General features: G+C 41.8%; 1 protein-coding gene across 1 annotated transcript in view; it reads right to left on the bottom strand.

Annotated features, from left to right (window-relative positions):
* Nucleotides 1-15,200, bottom strand: part of Fam199x (family with sequence similarity 199, X-linked) — a 31,073-nt gene extending 15,873 nt beyond the window's left edge. Inside the window, exons 1-2 of the mRNA XM_005367374.2 lie at nt 14,755-15,200; nt 5,746-5,965 (exon numbers count right to left, since the gene is read on the bottom strand). Of these exons, the coding sequence (XP_005367431.1) occupies nt 5,746-5,965; nt 14,755-14,951 (417 nt within the window). The 5' untranslated portion in view covers nt 14,952-15,200. The remainder of the gene's footprint in view (nt 1-5,745; nt 5,966-14,754) is intronic.
* Nucleotides 15,201-15,844: the final 644 nt, after the last annotated feature.

Below are 15,844 nucleotides of genomic sequence, written 5' to 3' on the forward strand. Positions count from 1 at the left end.
AAGTCAGAAGTTCCCTTACCACAGATACCTTCAGCTCTTGTGAAAACTTGTAAATGGAATCTGAAACAGAATTCCTCCCCTAAAAATGTTTTCCAGAAATGTGCTGGAATTGTCTATACCTATTTGAGTGAAACACCATTTGAAGAATACCAAGACAGTACGTACTTCTGTCGATTTTTACAATGGAAATTGTAGAAAGGCAGTCAGTAACAAAGAACACGTTCAGACATTACAGAGTACTAGGAAAAGGCGGGTTTGGAGAGCCCCTTTATCATTTGTATGTAGGAGGCCTACTGATATTTTTTTAGTTGATTTTTGTATCCTGCCACATTACGGAACTTGTTTATCAGCTCTGAAACCGAGAAGTTTCTATAAAGCAAAGGACACAGTCACTATGACAAAAACAGCAGACTACAGAATGGGAAAAAAATCTTCACTAACCCCACATCAAAGAGAGGGATGATCTCCAAAATATATAAAGAACTCAAGAAATTAAACCTCAAATTACCAAATAATCCAATCAAAAAATGTGGTACAGATCTAAACAGAGAATTCTTAACAGAAGAATTGCAGATGGCCGAAAGACACTTAAGGAATTGCTCAACATCAGAGAAATTAGCCATCAGGGAAATGCAAAATAAAACGACTCTGCGATACTCTGTGATCGTACACCAGTCAGAATGGCTAAGATAAAAGGCACCAATGATAGCTTATGCTGGAGAGGATGCAGAGTAAAGGGAACACTCCTCCATTGCTGGTGGAGTGCAAATGTATACAGCTACTTTGGAAATCAGTGTTGCGGTTTGTCAGAAAATTGAGACTCAATCTACTTCAAGACCCAGCAATACCACTCTTGGGCATATACCCAATGGATGCTCACTCATACCACAAGGAAATTTGCTCAACTGTGTTCATAGCAGCATTATTCCTAATAGCCAGAACCTGGAAATGACATTGGTGCCCCTCAACTGAAGAAGAGATAAAGTGGAGTACTACTCAGTAGTAAAAACAAACAAACAAACAAAAAAAACCAGTGACATCTTGAAATTTGCATGCAAATGAATGGAACTAGGAAAATAAAACATCCCGAGTGAGGTAACTCAGACTCAGATAGACAAACATGGTATGTACTCACTCATAAGATTAGACATAAAGCGAAGGCAAAGCAGCCTATAGTCCAAGATCCCAGAGAAACTAGGTAACAAGGAGAACCCTAAGAGAGACATACATAGATCCCCCTGGGAAGGGGAAACAGACAAGATCTCCTGAAAACATTGAGAGGGAAGGTGGAAGGAGATGGGGAGGGGGAAAGGGGAAGGAGGAGGAGAATATGAGGGAACAGGATGCTCAAGAAGGGAGAAGGGCAGAGAGGAGAGACAGGAAAGATATTTTGATTGAGGGAGCCATTAAAGGGCTAGTGAGAAACATGGCACTAAGGAAATTCCTAGGAATCCACAGAATGACCCCAGCTAAGACTCTAAGCAGCAGTGAAGAGGACAGCTAAACTGGCCTTCCCCTGTAATCAATTTGATGATTACCTTAATTGTCATCATAGAACCTTCTTCCAGCAACTGATGGAAGCAGATACAGAGATCTGCAGCGAAGCACTCGACCAAGCTACCTGAGACCAGTCCAAGAGAGAGAGGTGCAATATATGAGCAAAGGGGTCAAGACCATGATGTTGCTATCCACTGAAACAGCTGATCTGAGCTAGTGAGAGCTCACTGACTCTGGACTCATAGCAGGGGAACCTGCACAGGACCAAGCTAGGCCAGCTGAATGTGGGGGACAGTTGTGAGGCTTGGGCAGTCTGTGGGCCACTGGCAGTGGGACCAGGATTTATCCCTAGTGCTTGAACTGGCATCTTTGGAGCACATTTTCTTTGGAGGGATAACCTTGCTCAGCGTAGATATAGGGGAGAGGGCCTTGGTCTTGCCTCAGAGTGAAGTGTCAGACTTTGTTGACTCCCCATGGGAAGCCTTACCATTTCTGAGGAGTGGATGGAAGTGGTATGGGATGAGGGAAAGGCTGGGGTGGTAGGAGGGGAGGGAGTAGAAATGGGGATAGCTGTATAAAATGAGAAAAGATTGTATTAAAAAAATTTAATAAAAAAGTCAACTTTCATTAAAAAAACACTGTTTGGGAGCAGGGGTGCAAGTCTTGAACCCCAGCATGTGAGAGTCAGAGGCAGGTGGATCTAGTTCAAAGCCAGCTTGATCTACATAGACAGGCCAACCAGGGCTACATAGAGAGATCCTGTCTGGAAGAAAAAAAAAAGCAAAAAACTAACCAAACAACAACAACATGGGAGAACGCACACTTCCCAAACAGTGCTGTACAAGCACAAGGACAGACGCTGGCATTAAAACAGGAGAACTGTGAGTCCAGAACCAAAGCCATTTGCAGCAGGGTGCCAAGACTATTCGATGAGAAAAACAACAGACTTTTTAGCAAACGATGCTGGATTAAAAAAAATACCTAGAAACCAACATCCACAGCAATGAATTTGTATAAACTGAGAGTAAACAAGAAATTCTTCTCTATCATACAGGGAATTTACTGAAAAACTACACTAACATTATACTCAGTGGAAAGACTGGAAGCTTTCCTTTCCAACTAGGAAAAAAGACAGGAGGTGTGTGTGGAGGGGGGAACATACACAGAGAAAAACCAAAATACATCAAAGGCCTATACATGTAAGAACTAAATTTCTAAACTCTAAGAAGAAACAGGTAAATTTCATCATCTTGAGTAAAGCAGTTTTAATACAACAGCATAGGCACAATGAAGAAAAATGCATGCAGAGGAGTGGGGAAAATGTATAGCTCAATAAAAGCAATATAAAAAGAGAAAAACAGGGGGCTGAAGAGATGACTCATAGGTTAAGAGCACTGGCTGTTCTTCCAGAGGTCCTGAGTTCAATTTCCGGCAACCACATGGTGGCTCACAACCATCTGTAATGAGAACTGGCACTGTCTTCTGGCGTGCGGCCATACATGGAGGCAGAGCATTGAACACACAATAAATAAATCTTAAGAAAACGATGTAAGTATGAAAAGGTGCTCAAAACTAGGCATCAGAGAAATGTGAAACCAAACCACAATATGACACCACTTCACATTCACCATGCTGGTTGAAATAAAAAAGATAAACATCAAGTATAGACCAAGATGGAGAAATTCAAACCAGAGAGGAATAAAATCCATGCTACAATATGGATGAACCTTGAAAACAGCACAACAGCTCTACATAATTGTGTACGTCCATTTACACAGAGAACAGGAAACCGAGGTCATCAGGAGAGCTCAGAGAGGAAAGGAACTTACAGTCCAGTCTGACAACCTAGGTTTGATTTCTGGGATGCACGTAGTGGAAAGAGAGAACTCCCTCAGAATTCATCCTCCGACCTCCACGTGTACATGGTGGTACACGTGCATGCGTGCTCACAAACACAACACAAAAAATAATAAAAAACATTTTAGAGATAAATCTACAGAATAGATTGGTGTTTGCGAGATGACAAAGGCAGAGTATAAGTGAAGCTCTGTGCTTAACAGGTATAAAGTTCCTTTGTGTGTCAGTGTGGGAGAGGGCGATTACGGAAATACCCTGGAATTAGTGGTGATGCCTCTGCAGCATTGTGAGTATATTAATGAGCATTTAATTGTATATTTTTAAGTTATTTAAATGCTGAATTCTATCATTTTTAAAGGTAAAAAATAAACTTTTTCCCAGCACTCGGGAGGCAGAGGCAGGCGGATCTCTGTGAGTTCGAGACCAGCCTGGTCTACAGAGCTAGTTCCAGGACAGGCTCCAAAGCCACAGAGAAACCCTGTCTCGAAAAACCCAAAAAAAAAAAACAAAAACAAAAAACTTTTATCTGACGTATATTTGCATCTCTATGTGGAACAGAAGCTGAAATAACACACAAAAAAAAGGGGGTGGTAAATTATTTTTTCCTCTTTAAAACCTCTTAGCTAGCCGGGCGGTGGTGGCGCACGCCTTTAATCCCAGCACTCGGGAGGCAGAGGCAGGCGGATCTCTGTGAGTTCGAGACCAGCCTGGTCTACAGAGCTAGTTCCAGGACAGGCTCCAAAGCTACAGAGAAACCCTGTCTCGAAAAACCAAAAAAAAAAATAAATAAAAAATAAAACCTCTTAGCTTAGCATAGCACTCTTTATAGCACATATATACACAAAACTGAAGCCAACTAAAAAACATTGTGACAGTTACAATACGGCTCTGAAAATGAATGAGATATTTCAGAATAAGAAAAAAAACATACAATTACTGAGTGAAATATTTATATATGAACATACATACTATGTATATAGGAACATACACTTCTATCTGTAAAAGCGCTTCACAGTGGTAACCAGAAGGGTTTTTGAGACTTTTAATTTATACCACCTCGTATTATTTCATAATTTCATAAAAATAGTTTTAACTCAAATAATATCTGAACCCTTTTTAAAAATACAAGTTCATATATTCAGATGACTGTTAAAATATCAGAGATTCAAGTTTATCTGTTGAATAAAACATGCAGTATATGCAAGGGAAGACTTTTTAATATTATTTTTTTACAATCACAAAATGGATGTTCCAATAAAGCAACATACATTTTCTAATATATCACATTTATTATAATGCAGTATTTGTAGACAACTTGCCACAAAGACATTTTACATATTATATATGCCCCAAGAAAAAAAAATTATTGTGGCCAGAAAAACATCCATGTGAAAAAAGAATATAAAATAATAAACTAGCATACTTCGGATAAGAGAACCAAAAATTAGATGACTGTGATAGAAACAACTTATCATATTTGATATCTAATATAATCTGATATGTGTCTTCTAAGCACAAGAATGCTATCAATTATGAAATAGGGAGAGTACATTTGCATAGTAAAGTGCTGAGTGCTTAATACACGAAAATCTACGAAAGGATGACTGTAGGATCAGAAGCCTAAAATGCATATTAGCAATACTATAGAATGTGCATTCCATCTATTTCTTAACTGTATGACACACTTTGCAAAACATACAAAAGAAAATTGACTTCACCAAGACTCCAAGGTGGCATCAGTCATACTACTGAAAGAGAAGGGAATGGATGTTAAACTGGAAGAGCTGCCATACTGAATACTGATGGAAGATTTCATCCCCAAAGTCATTGCTGTTCCATTTCAGATTGGTTATGAGCAGTATTACAAAAAGAATGTCAACACAAGAAAAGAGACCATCACTAGCGTTAGCATGGGGTTGACCTATAGCTTATGTGTGTTTCAGCTACTTGGAGCTAACAACTTAGGCTTTTTACAAAGAACTCAATTATGAGCAATGGTACAAGTACCACTGAAAAGGAACCAGAATAGAAGGCACTCTGTGCTTTTTAACGTGACTTCCTGCCAGCTCCCAATCATGAAGAATTCAAGTCAGACTGAACCTTTTCATAACCTGAGAATTAAGGTCCAAGAAGAGGTGAGTGGCACATGCAAAAAAATAAAATTAAAATAAACAAATACTTGGAGATAAAAATGAGAAACTTGAGAGAATTTACACCTTTACTTATTTAATAATGATGTTAACAAGTGGGGGGAGACTTACCTGCCACTCAAAACCCACTTTTACTTATATAATAACAGTGCTAGTAAGAAGAAAAAACCTTACCTGCCACTCAACACCCACTTTCACTTATCTAATAAGAATGTTAGTAAGAAGGAAAAGAAAATCTTACCTGCCACTCAAATTCGCTGTCTGACCAATCCCAGTAAGTGCTGATAGATGAGGAGACATCACTGCAGACACTTCCCTCAGGGAATAGGTCAAAAGAAGTGAAGTCTTGATCATCCAACAGCGAATAGCAATCATCTTGATCTCCCACGGAAACGGATGAAAACAGCTCCTCGCTACATTCCGAGCTTGCGACGCTTGTTCCACAAGAAGTTAGGTTCCACCTTCAAAAGCACAAGAGAAGTCACATCAGGAACCCCAGAACCACCCAACGTGAAGACATTAACAAAATCCACTTAGGATATTTGTGACGAAGGACTTTTGCAGTCTGAGGGTACTGTGATTATTTTTTAAAGTCTTTAACCTTTGGCTGAGTTACTGTGAGGGATTATATGAAAACCCATATAGAAAACTTAACACATGCTAAAAAAAACACTAAATACACTAACCACTAAATTTACACATATATGTGCATGTGTGTGTTTGGACCAGAATACAACTTTGTGTCGGTTTTCAGGAACTGTCCTACCTTTGTTCATTCACCCATTCAACAGTTGTTAGTAACAGCTAAGTGCCAGATACTATCTTCAGTGCTGGGGGAAGCTGCAACTAATTGTTTTAAATTAGAATTGCCTTTCAGCATGCAAAAATCCTGTGGAAATATGTTTGCCTCCCTGAGCAATAATGACATTCTTCACATGAAGCCTGTCTGCCACACTTAACAATAACTAGTCAATCACTGACAAGAGTCAGGCCTTTGCTTGCTTTTGTGCTCTTACTGTGCTCCTCGGGCTTCCAGGTGTGTGTGTGTGTGTGTGTGTGTGTGTGTGTGTGTGTGTGTGTGTGTGTGTGTGTGTAACAAGGCTCTAGAATATGAATCCTCTCAGATGCCACGACCTTTTTTTATCAGCATCGAGTGAAAAGGATTCCCAGCTAAAACAAAAAATTGGCAAATCAGAAAAATAGCACCTTTTCCTGTCACAGATTTTTAAACTCCATATATGTATAGCTAGTCTAATTTAGAAATATAATTCTTCTTATCTTTAAGCAATGCAGATAAAACAAAGTAAGTAATATTTATCTATTTCTGGAACTTGGTTCTATGTGAACAAGAGGTTTATAATTCCCCTTCTAGGAATCCACTCCCTTCCCCAATTAGAAATTTGAAAAATAAAAGATGTATTGCAAATATGCACAGATAATATTATTTTATTGTTTTGTTGTTGTTGTTTGGTTTTTATTTTTTCAAGACAGGGTTTCTCTGTGTAGTCTTAGCTGTCCTGGAACTCACTCTGTAGACCAGCCTGACCTCAAACTCAGAGATCCACCTGCACTGCCTCCCAAGTACTCAGATTAAAGGCATGTGCCACCATTGCCTGAAAAACAATGTTATTTTAAAAAGATAAAATAAATGCCCTAAATGCCCCTCAATGGAAAAATGGATAAAAAATGTAGTATATTTACACAATGGAGTACTACACAGCAGAAAAAAAATGATACCCTGAAATTTGCAGGAAAATGGATGGAGCTAGAAAATATCATATTGAGTGAGGTAACCCAGGCACAGAAAGAAAATTATCACATGTACTCACTCATAAGTGATTTTTAATCATAAAGCAAAGAAAACCAGCCTACAAATCACAATCCCAGAGAACTTAAACAACAATGAAGACTCTAAGAGAGACTTACATAGATATAATCTACTTGGGTAGTAGAAAAAGACAAGATCTCCTGAGTAAATTGGGAGCATGGGGACCATGGGGACCATGGGAGAGGGTTGAAGGGGAGGGGAAAGGCAGAGAGGGGAGCAGAGAAAAATGTAGAGCTCAATAAAAATCAATAATAAAGAAAGAAATGCCCTCAAAGCATGAAGAATGACAGCTATATCTCAATACTGGCATTTTCAAACTATGAGAGTTCTGGGTTGGGGAGGTGGTTCAGTGGTTAAAGCACTTGCACCACAAGCCCAAGGACCAGAATTTCAATCCCAGAACCCATGAAAATATTTATGGTGGGGAATATTGTCCACCAGTAATTCTAGCGTTCTAAAGGCTGAGAGAGGGGACCCCACCCCCCGGACAAGCTGGTAAGACAAACTAGCCATATAAGCAAACACTGGCTTCAACTGAGAGACTCAGAGATCCTGCCTGAATGAACCAGGAGAACAGAGAAAAACAACTATCAACACCACTTGAGCCTACACACACAAACGCATAGCACATACTCACATACGTGAACACACATGAACACGAGAAAAAATAGAAAAATACACAATTACAATAAACGGTTCACAAATTAAATTGTGAACACACACACAGGAGAGAGAGAAAAAGAGCCGCAAATCCAAAACTTTTGTCAGACAAGCTTTATACTATAAATAGAACATTCCACCCTGACCTCATATGATGGGGTACAGTCAAAATAAAGGTATACTAAAAATATTATATAAAATTTTCTTCAAGCTATGCCTGCACTACTCATGTGAAACATAAATTCAGCATTTAGACTTTGGTCACATCTCTAACATATCTCATTATGTATGTGAATACTGCAACCAAAAAATATAAAATTAGAAACATCAGATTCCAAGTATTTCACATGAGCAATCCTCAATCTGTATTTATATATAAAAAAAATGAAAAGAAACACAGTGTTGCCAATATTCTCTCTGAGAAAAGAGCGGTTTTTTAAAGAGCCTTCAATTTCCTGTAAAGAGCTTTTGAAATAAAAATTTAAATAAGATTCTTTTAGACTGTTCTGTTAGCTTTGAATTCTCAATGAATGTTGAGTGTGTGTTCAGCACAGATTCATTGAAAATTCCAAGCCTTTGTACTTTTAAATTGCTTAACTATTTTATGTGTATGGGTGTGCATACCATGTGCATGCCTGGCGCTCAGAGAGGCCAGAAGTAAGCATTAGATTCCTTGGAAATGGAGTTACAGATGGTTATGAGTTGCCAGGAGGGTGCTGGGGATGGAATCCTGGTCCTGGGGAAGAGCAGCCGGTGCTCTTAACCACTGAGCCATCTCTCCAGCCTGAGCCCTTACATTTTAATGCTGTCGAACACCAAAATATGAACATAACATTAGACTCAAAGGATGAGAGTAATGATATGGTTGTAGTTAGAATTTGAAGAGAAAAATGTAGACAAAACTGCCAATATTTATGGTGTTTGACTTTAACAATTAAGCTTGCTGCTCTAATTGCAGGGTAATTTTTTTTTAAAGAGGAAAGCCAATAGCATTTCTTCCCAAGATTGTTCTAGTATACATATGGACTAAACACTTGGTTATTTTGATAAGCAGTCATTTAAATTCTAAAATAAAACCGTTTGCTTTTGCTCAAGCCTGATCCCAGTACTCAGCAAGCTACAGCAGGAAGGAATATTTTATGAGCTTGAGCCCAGCCCAGGCTACAGAGCAAAATTCAAGAGGACCCTAGGATACACAGTGTGTTCCAAGCCAGCATGTCAAAAATAAAATTAATTAGAAAAGTTTTTAAAATTAAAAAAAGAGCTAGGCAGGTCAAGTGGTGGCAGTGCATGTCTTTAATCCAAGCAGAGGCAGGCAGATCTCTGTGAGTTGGAGGCCAGGACAGCAAGGACTGTTTCACAGAAAAATCCTGTCTCAAAAAACCACCCGCCCCCCCCGAAAAAAAAACCAGAAGAGAAAGAGAGAGAGAGAGAGAGAGAGACAGAGACAGAGACAGAGACAGAGACAGAGAAACGAGCTAAGAGCTAGGCCCTTTTCTGAGGGGAGAGACAGTGGTAGATATGGAGAAGGTGGGGGAAAATGGTGGGTGGACCATATGCAGTCGGGATGTGATATATGAGAGAAGATAAAAGAGAAGGGCATGTTGCAGGCCTGTTCTAATCCCAGCATTCAGGAAGTAAAGATAGGAGGAGAAGCAGCAACATAAGTTCCCGGCCAATTTGGTCTTCACAGTGAGTTCCTGGCCAGTTAGGACTATATAACTATATGAGACTGTATTTAAAAAGCAAAAACCATGAGGCTATCAAGATGGGTTAAAGTGCTTGGCACGCAAGCCTGAAGAAGCTCCAGTTCCATGCCTACATGGGAAGATTACAGGTGTATAAACAGCACAAGCCTGGAGATGGGGATGTATCTCAGTGGTAAAGAGCAGTCCCTAAATGTCTTTATCCCCTACAGTGCTGACAAAATAGGTGGCTATAATAGCTCACAACTGATCTGGGCCTGGCCTTGCTGCTCCACAGCTGTAATCCCTAGTGCTCAGGAGGTGTAGAAAGAAGTGTAACTTCATGGCTAGCCTGGGCAGCTCAGCAAGATTCTGTAAGATGAAAATAAACATAGGACAAGGGACATACAATAGCAGTAGAGTATTGGCTCAGCATGCATGAGGCTCTAGGACAATCTCTAGTTCTGCAAGAACCAATCACCCAACTGAGAAATTGATGTATTCAGAAGCTCATTTCACATCCTGCCAGAAAGGTACACAAAAATCAGGCAATCTCCTCACCCATTCGCTTTTCACAAGGGTTTATGTCGATGGCATAGTCCCCTGACAGATGAAGGGAACGACTCATCTGGCAGTTTTATTCTCCTCTTTCATCTCATATTTGAGTTATAGGACTTACCAACATTGCTGGGAAGGAAACAAGAAACCAAAGGAAGGTAAACGAAACCTCTTTTTACTATGGAAAAACCTCACCAAAAGGAAATGTCTTAAACATGTATATATACTTAATCCTGATATTTTGTTTACAAATCTACTCATTTTTGACTTATCAAAATTTATTCTACTCTTTCAAAATTCTAGACAAACCCAGTTACATCATAAAATATAGTCATAGGAAAAGGTAAATGTTTCTGAGATGGAGTCGAGAAACTTAACCCAGACCTGGCTCAAACTCCTGGGCTCAAGTGATTCTCCTACTTGGCATTTCTGTGTGCCACCACAATTATGGACAGTGAGTTCCTTAATAAAGGCATTTCCTTGTCATGGAATTTACTTTTCCCCAAATCTAGTCTGTAGGTATGGGAACCAATGTCACGGATGAGATTCAACTTTAGAAGCCATTAGCACTAGTGCCAGGACTCCCTGGGCTAATGAGACTGTAGATACAGCCTGGTATCTGATAAATGAGAAGGCACAAAATTGTCATCATCACAAGGCCCTTAGCAAGGGCAGTATTTAAACAGTCTGGCCATTTTCTTATCTGGTAACAAAGAGGGAACAAAATCAAGATAAACCAAATATCTAACCACTGACAAGTTCCTGGATGCAATCAAGTTTGTTTTATAATGACTAAATCTTAAGCTGGATTTTTATGCTCAACTATTCAGACCTGGTCTGTGGACTGTGGCGTGACTTGGCAAACGATGTGAAGCAAAAAAGGGATGCATTCAACTCCAAAATAAAAGAACTCCCGAAATTAAACTGTGCCCACATATATGACTTAGCTGCTTGCTTCTCCCGGAAAAGAATCAGCTGCAAGCATACGATCTCCTCAAACACAATTTTGAAGAAAGGCAAGAAGGCAAAACACTGCTTGAGGGTGAAAAGATCTAAAAAGAAAGGCAAGCCAGGTATGGGGAAGTAGGATCTCCATGAGTCTAGGGCCAGTCTGGGTAGAATAGTGAAGTCCAAGCCAGCCTGGGCTACAGAGCAATAAAACTTTCTGAGGGGGGGAGGGGGGAGGGAGGGAGGGAGGAAGAGAGAGAGAGGGAGGGAGGGAGGGAAACAGAAAAGAGCCAGGCAGTGGTGATGAACGCCTTTAATCCCAGCACTTGGGAGGCCGAAGTGAGCTCCTGAGCTCGAGGTCAGCCTGGTCTACAGAGTGAGTTCCAGGACAGGCACAACTACACAGAGAAACCCTGTCTCAAAACAACCAAAAAATAAAATAAAGTAAAAGGAGAGGGGAAAAAAGTCATCAAGTTGAGTGACATATGCCTATAATCTTGACACTTAGAGACAGAGACAGGAAGATAACAAATTCAATGCCACCCTTAACTACATGAAACCCTATCTCAAACCTCTAGCCAAACAAACACACATTAAGATAGCAATAATAATAAACAAGGTAGTCTGTGGCAAAAATCCATTTTGTGTGTGTATATGTATATGTATATATATATATATATAATTAACTCCTTTCTCCCCTACTTTCTGATGAAAAATACACATATCTGGGATTCCTGCTTATTGTTCCAAGCCTTGTGAAAAGATGTGTTGAAAAGGGATATTCAAAATGAAACAGTCAATCCGGGTTTGGTAGCTCCTGCTTCAAACCTAGTACTCAGGAAAGCAGGATAGAACTGTCTCAAGTTCTAGCCTAGTGTGGGCTATACAGCGAGTTCCAGACCAGCCTAGACTACACAACAAGACCTTGTCTGAAGTAAACAGAAATAACTAAATAAATAGGCAGACAGGAAGTAGGAGAAATTATGTTTGAGTTCAAAAAACAGAGCCTTAATAGGAGCCTACCCTTTCCACCCTGGCTGCCCTATTCTGGAAAAGTCTTGACCTTAAAAGAGTCTTGAATGGGTGATAACAGAACGCGTTGTAAAAGAAAAAAAAATTCCTTGGATGCTGGGAACCGAATCTGTGTCCTCTCTGGGGCATTACATGATCTTGACCATGGAGCCATCTCTCTAGGCCCTCAACTCTCACCCAGTCCCTTACCCTTAATCACCAGATTTTGCAGTGCTTATCCTCGATCAATCACCAGAGATGGCAAATTCTGAAATTATTTAAATGTACTGGGCATATAACTTTGTCTAGTGCTTCAAAAATTAAATACCTTAAGCACACTTAATTTTGTCAATTTTCTATGTATGTTTGTTACATCATGGGCTAAATAGACTTAGTTTAAGAAAGCTCTGTGACCACTAATAACATTAGATTCTTTAGTTGTTTTTTTTTTCTTTCCTGTTTTGGCTTTTTATTCTTAAGACAGGGCTTCTCTGTGTACCAGTCTGGGCTGTCCTGGAACTCACTCTATAAATCACGCTGACCTCAAACTCAAGAAATCCCCCTGCTTCTGCCTCCCGAGTGCTGGGATTAAAGGAGTGTACCACCATGGCCAGCAATCCTTTAGTTCTAATTCAAGTTTTCTCACCGGCTCCAAAGGTGTAGTCTATGACTGAAAGGTCATAGACTAGAAATTATGAACTTCACACTCGGTTTCGATCTCTGGGCCTCAGTTTCTTCATTATGCAATGAAGACTTAGCTTATCAGAAACTCCCTGTCATCTCGTTTTAAAATGTGTTGTGCCAAAATTCTAGATGATTATTAAGCTATAACATTTTCTTTCCCCAAACTGTAAATTTACTTTTTAAAATCTCATTATAAACCAGGCAGTGGTGGTGCATGCCTTTAATCCCAGCACTCAGGAGGCAGAAGCAGGCAGATCTCTGTGAATTTGAGCCCAACCTGTTCTATAAGAGCTAGTTCCAGGACAGCTAAGACTGTAACACAGAGAAACCCTGTCTCGAAAAAAACAAAAACAAAACCTCATTATATATGTAAATGCATGAATTACACAGTAAAGATAGGTCGATTTAAGGATTGGGGGGAATATATGCAAAATATGGATAGATATAACCAAACACACATAGCAAACTTGGACTAGAAACCAGAACTGGATTCCTTATTTCTAATCCATAGATGGATCATTTCCCTCTTCTCTTATCCACACTCTGCCAGTCCTGGGTGTGTGTGTGTGTGTGTGTGTGTGTGTGTGTGTGTGTGTGAAGTTGAGGGGCTAGAGCCAAGGCTCCACGGTTAAGAGCATGTACTGCTCTCGCAGCCGAGCCAAACCCCTTCCCAGCATCCACATACAGGCTGTTCACAACCAGCTGTAACTCCAGTTCCAGGGAGTCTGAGGTCTCTGACCTCCATAGACACCTGCACTTTCATACACATACCCACCCCTGACACACACACACACAAACTTGAAAATAAATCATTTTTAAAAGTTGAGGCCAAATTGAAAACCCATTTCAAACTGCCCAAATTAGATATAACAATTAAACGCTTGCATGTCCAGAACACTGCCTTCCAATAAAATAATTTAGATGAACCCTCTGAAGAAATTATTTGTACAAATTAACCCATCCTACACTTGCTCTACTTCCCTCGCCAGGGATGCAAACCAGGTGGTATGTTTTAGGAAGGAATCTTCCAGAGTTTACATTTTGGGACAGCCTACTTCTGTAAAGCAAGGTGTTCACAAAGGAAGGAGAAAAAAACTGACTAGTTTCTAGGGTAACTAAGGGTATAGCTCACTTGGCAGAATGATTAGCATGCATGAGGCTCTGGTATCAATCCACAGTGCTGCAAAAAGAAAATTATAAACTGAATTGATTAAAATACAGTAAACTTAGTTGGACATAACAAATGTTTGTAATCCCAGAATTTGGGAAAGGCGGGGAGGGGGTGCCAGGAGTTCAAGGTCATCCTCACTGAGTAACCAGTTTGCTGAGAGACTAAGCTACAGGAGATCCTGCTTTCAAAGCAACAAGGGGGAAGCAGCGGGGAGACTTAATTTCCCAACGCTCTGGTACAACGTGGATTAGAACGGGGTTAAATATCGAGAAAGGGGAGGTTCGATAAGATCCACAGATCGATTTGGGGCTCCCTGAAATCGTGTACCGGAAATGGAAGGGGTTAAACTTTGGAAGATGAATCTAAAAATCAAGAGTTTGGGGTTTAAGATTCTCGGCGTACAGATGGGGGCGGGGGTCACGAAGAGGTAAAGGAAAAGATGTGGAAGGAAGGAATCAGTAGAGTCCAAAGAGGAAAGAGGGAAAGAAGAAAGAAGGCGCAGGGAAACCGGTCTTAAGAAAAATCAGAGGGCAGGGGGTGAACTGGGAGGAGCTGGGGAAGAGCGCTGGTCAAAGGAAGATGGGGGAGGGGGTAGCTCACGGCTCAGCCCAGCACGAGGCACCAAGAGCAGCCAGCAGGAGAGCGACCCGGCATCTCCCAGCCGCCTGCGGGAAGTCCGCCCCTGCTCTCGGAAGAGCTCCTTACCTGTTGGTATGAAACCGGTGGAGCGGATCCGTGCGGTGGCAGGAGGACAGCTGGCAGCCGAAGTCGCTGATGTCCAGGCAGCCGGGTTCCTCGCTGGGGCAGATGCCCACCCCACGAGGGGCTCCTAGGAGCGGGAAGGGTTCCTCTGGGGTTAGAAACTTCTCATAGGAAGTGGTGGCCGACGTCTCGTCGGACATGGTGGGAGATGGGCCGGCTAGTACTCCGGTGCTGGAGATGGGCTACTCCGACGCTCGCCCCTTCCCCCACGCTAACCTGTCCGCGGTGGCCGCCGCCCCCGGGTGTACCCACTGCAGCCACCCGAGGAGTGGGGGGCGCTGCACAAAGGTCGCTGGAGGCCGTAGGGACCCGCCGGCCAACCAGTCCGCTTCTCCGGAACCTCGGAAGCCGCCACCGCTGCCGGGCCCAGCGAGTCACTGCAGCGCCGCCGCCCGGCCCGGCCGCCCCGCCCACTGCGCTCACCGCCCGCTGCGGCTTCGGTCCGCCCCGCGGCCTCCACCAGCTCCTGTGGCCCCAGCCGCTGCCCTTGCCCCCTGCCGGAGTGGAGGAGGAACTGAATGTCTGTGGTTGAAGGCCAGGGCGACCTGGCTGACCTCCTGGATTCGGGGATGGTTGAAGGGCCCATGCCTCAGCCAGCCTCTTCCTGGCGCTTCCCACTCGCATTCAAGAACAAAATGTTAGCCAAATAACAACTGTACTCCTTTGGACTAGGGACTTAGCCAAGGTCACACTGAGGGAGCGTCTGAAAACCGAGTCTTAGGTTCCCTTGAACACCAGTAGGCTGGACCACTGTGTCTGCTTCTATTTATACTGACCCCCCCCCCCCGCAGTATGTGTGCCCGGTCAAAGCAATGAGCTAGCTGTAAGGGAAATGGGCCCTAGAGAGAAGGGAAAAAATACCCGCCTCTCTTTTAAGTCACTTTAATCCAAAAAGAACCCTAATACAGCTGCTAGGCTACTCAGAGCTGCTGGACGGTAAGGTTCTTTTGTGTTCGGCGCTTTCTTTCTCTTGTGGACTCTGGAATGTCCTGCCAGTCTCCTCTGCTAATCCCTAAATCCCCAGCTCAAGTGC

Source organism: Microtus ochrogaster, unplaced genomic scaffold (assembly GCF_000317375.1).
Source record: "Microtus ochrogaster isolate Prairie Vole_2 unplaced genomic scaffold, MicOch1.0 UNK17, whole genome shotgun sequence".
NCBI classification, from domain to species: Eukaryota; Metazoa; Chordata; class Mammalia; order Rodentia; family Cricetidae; genus Microtus; species Microtus ochrogaster.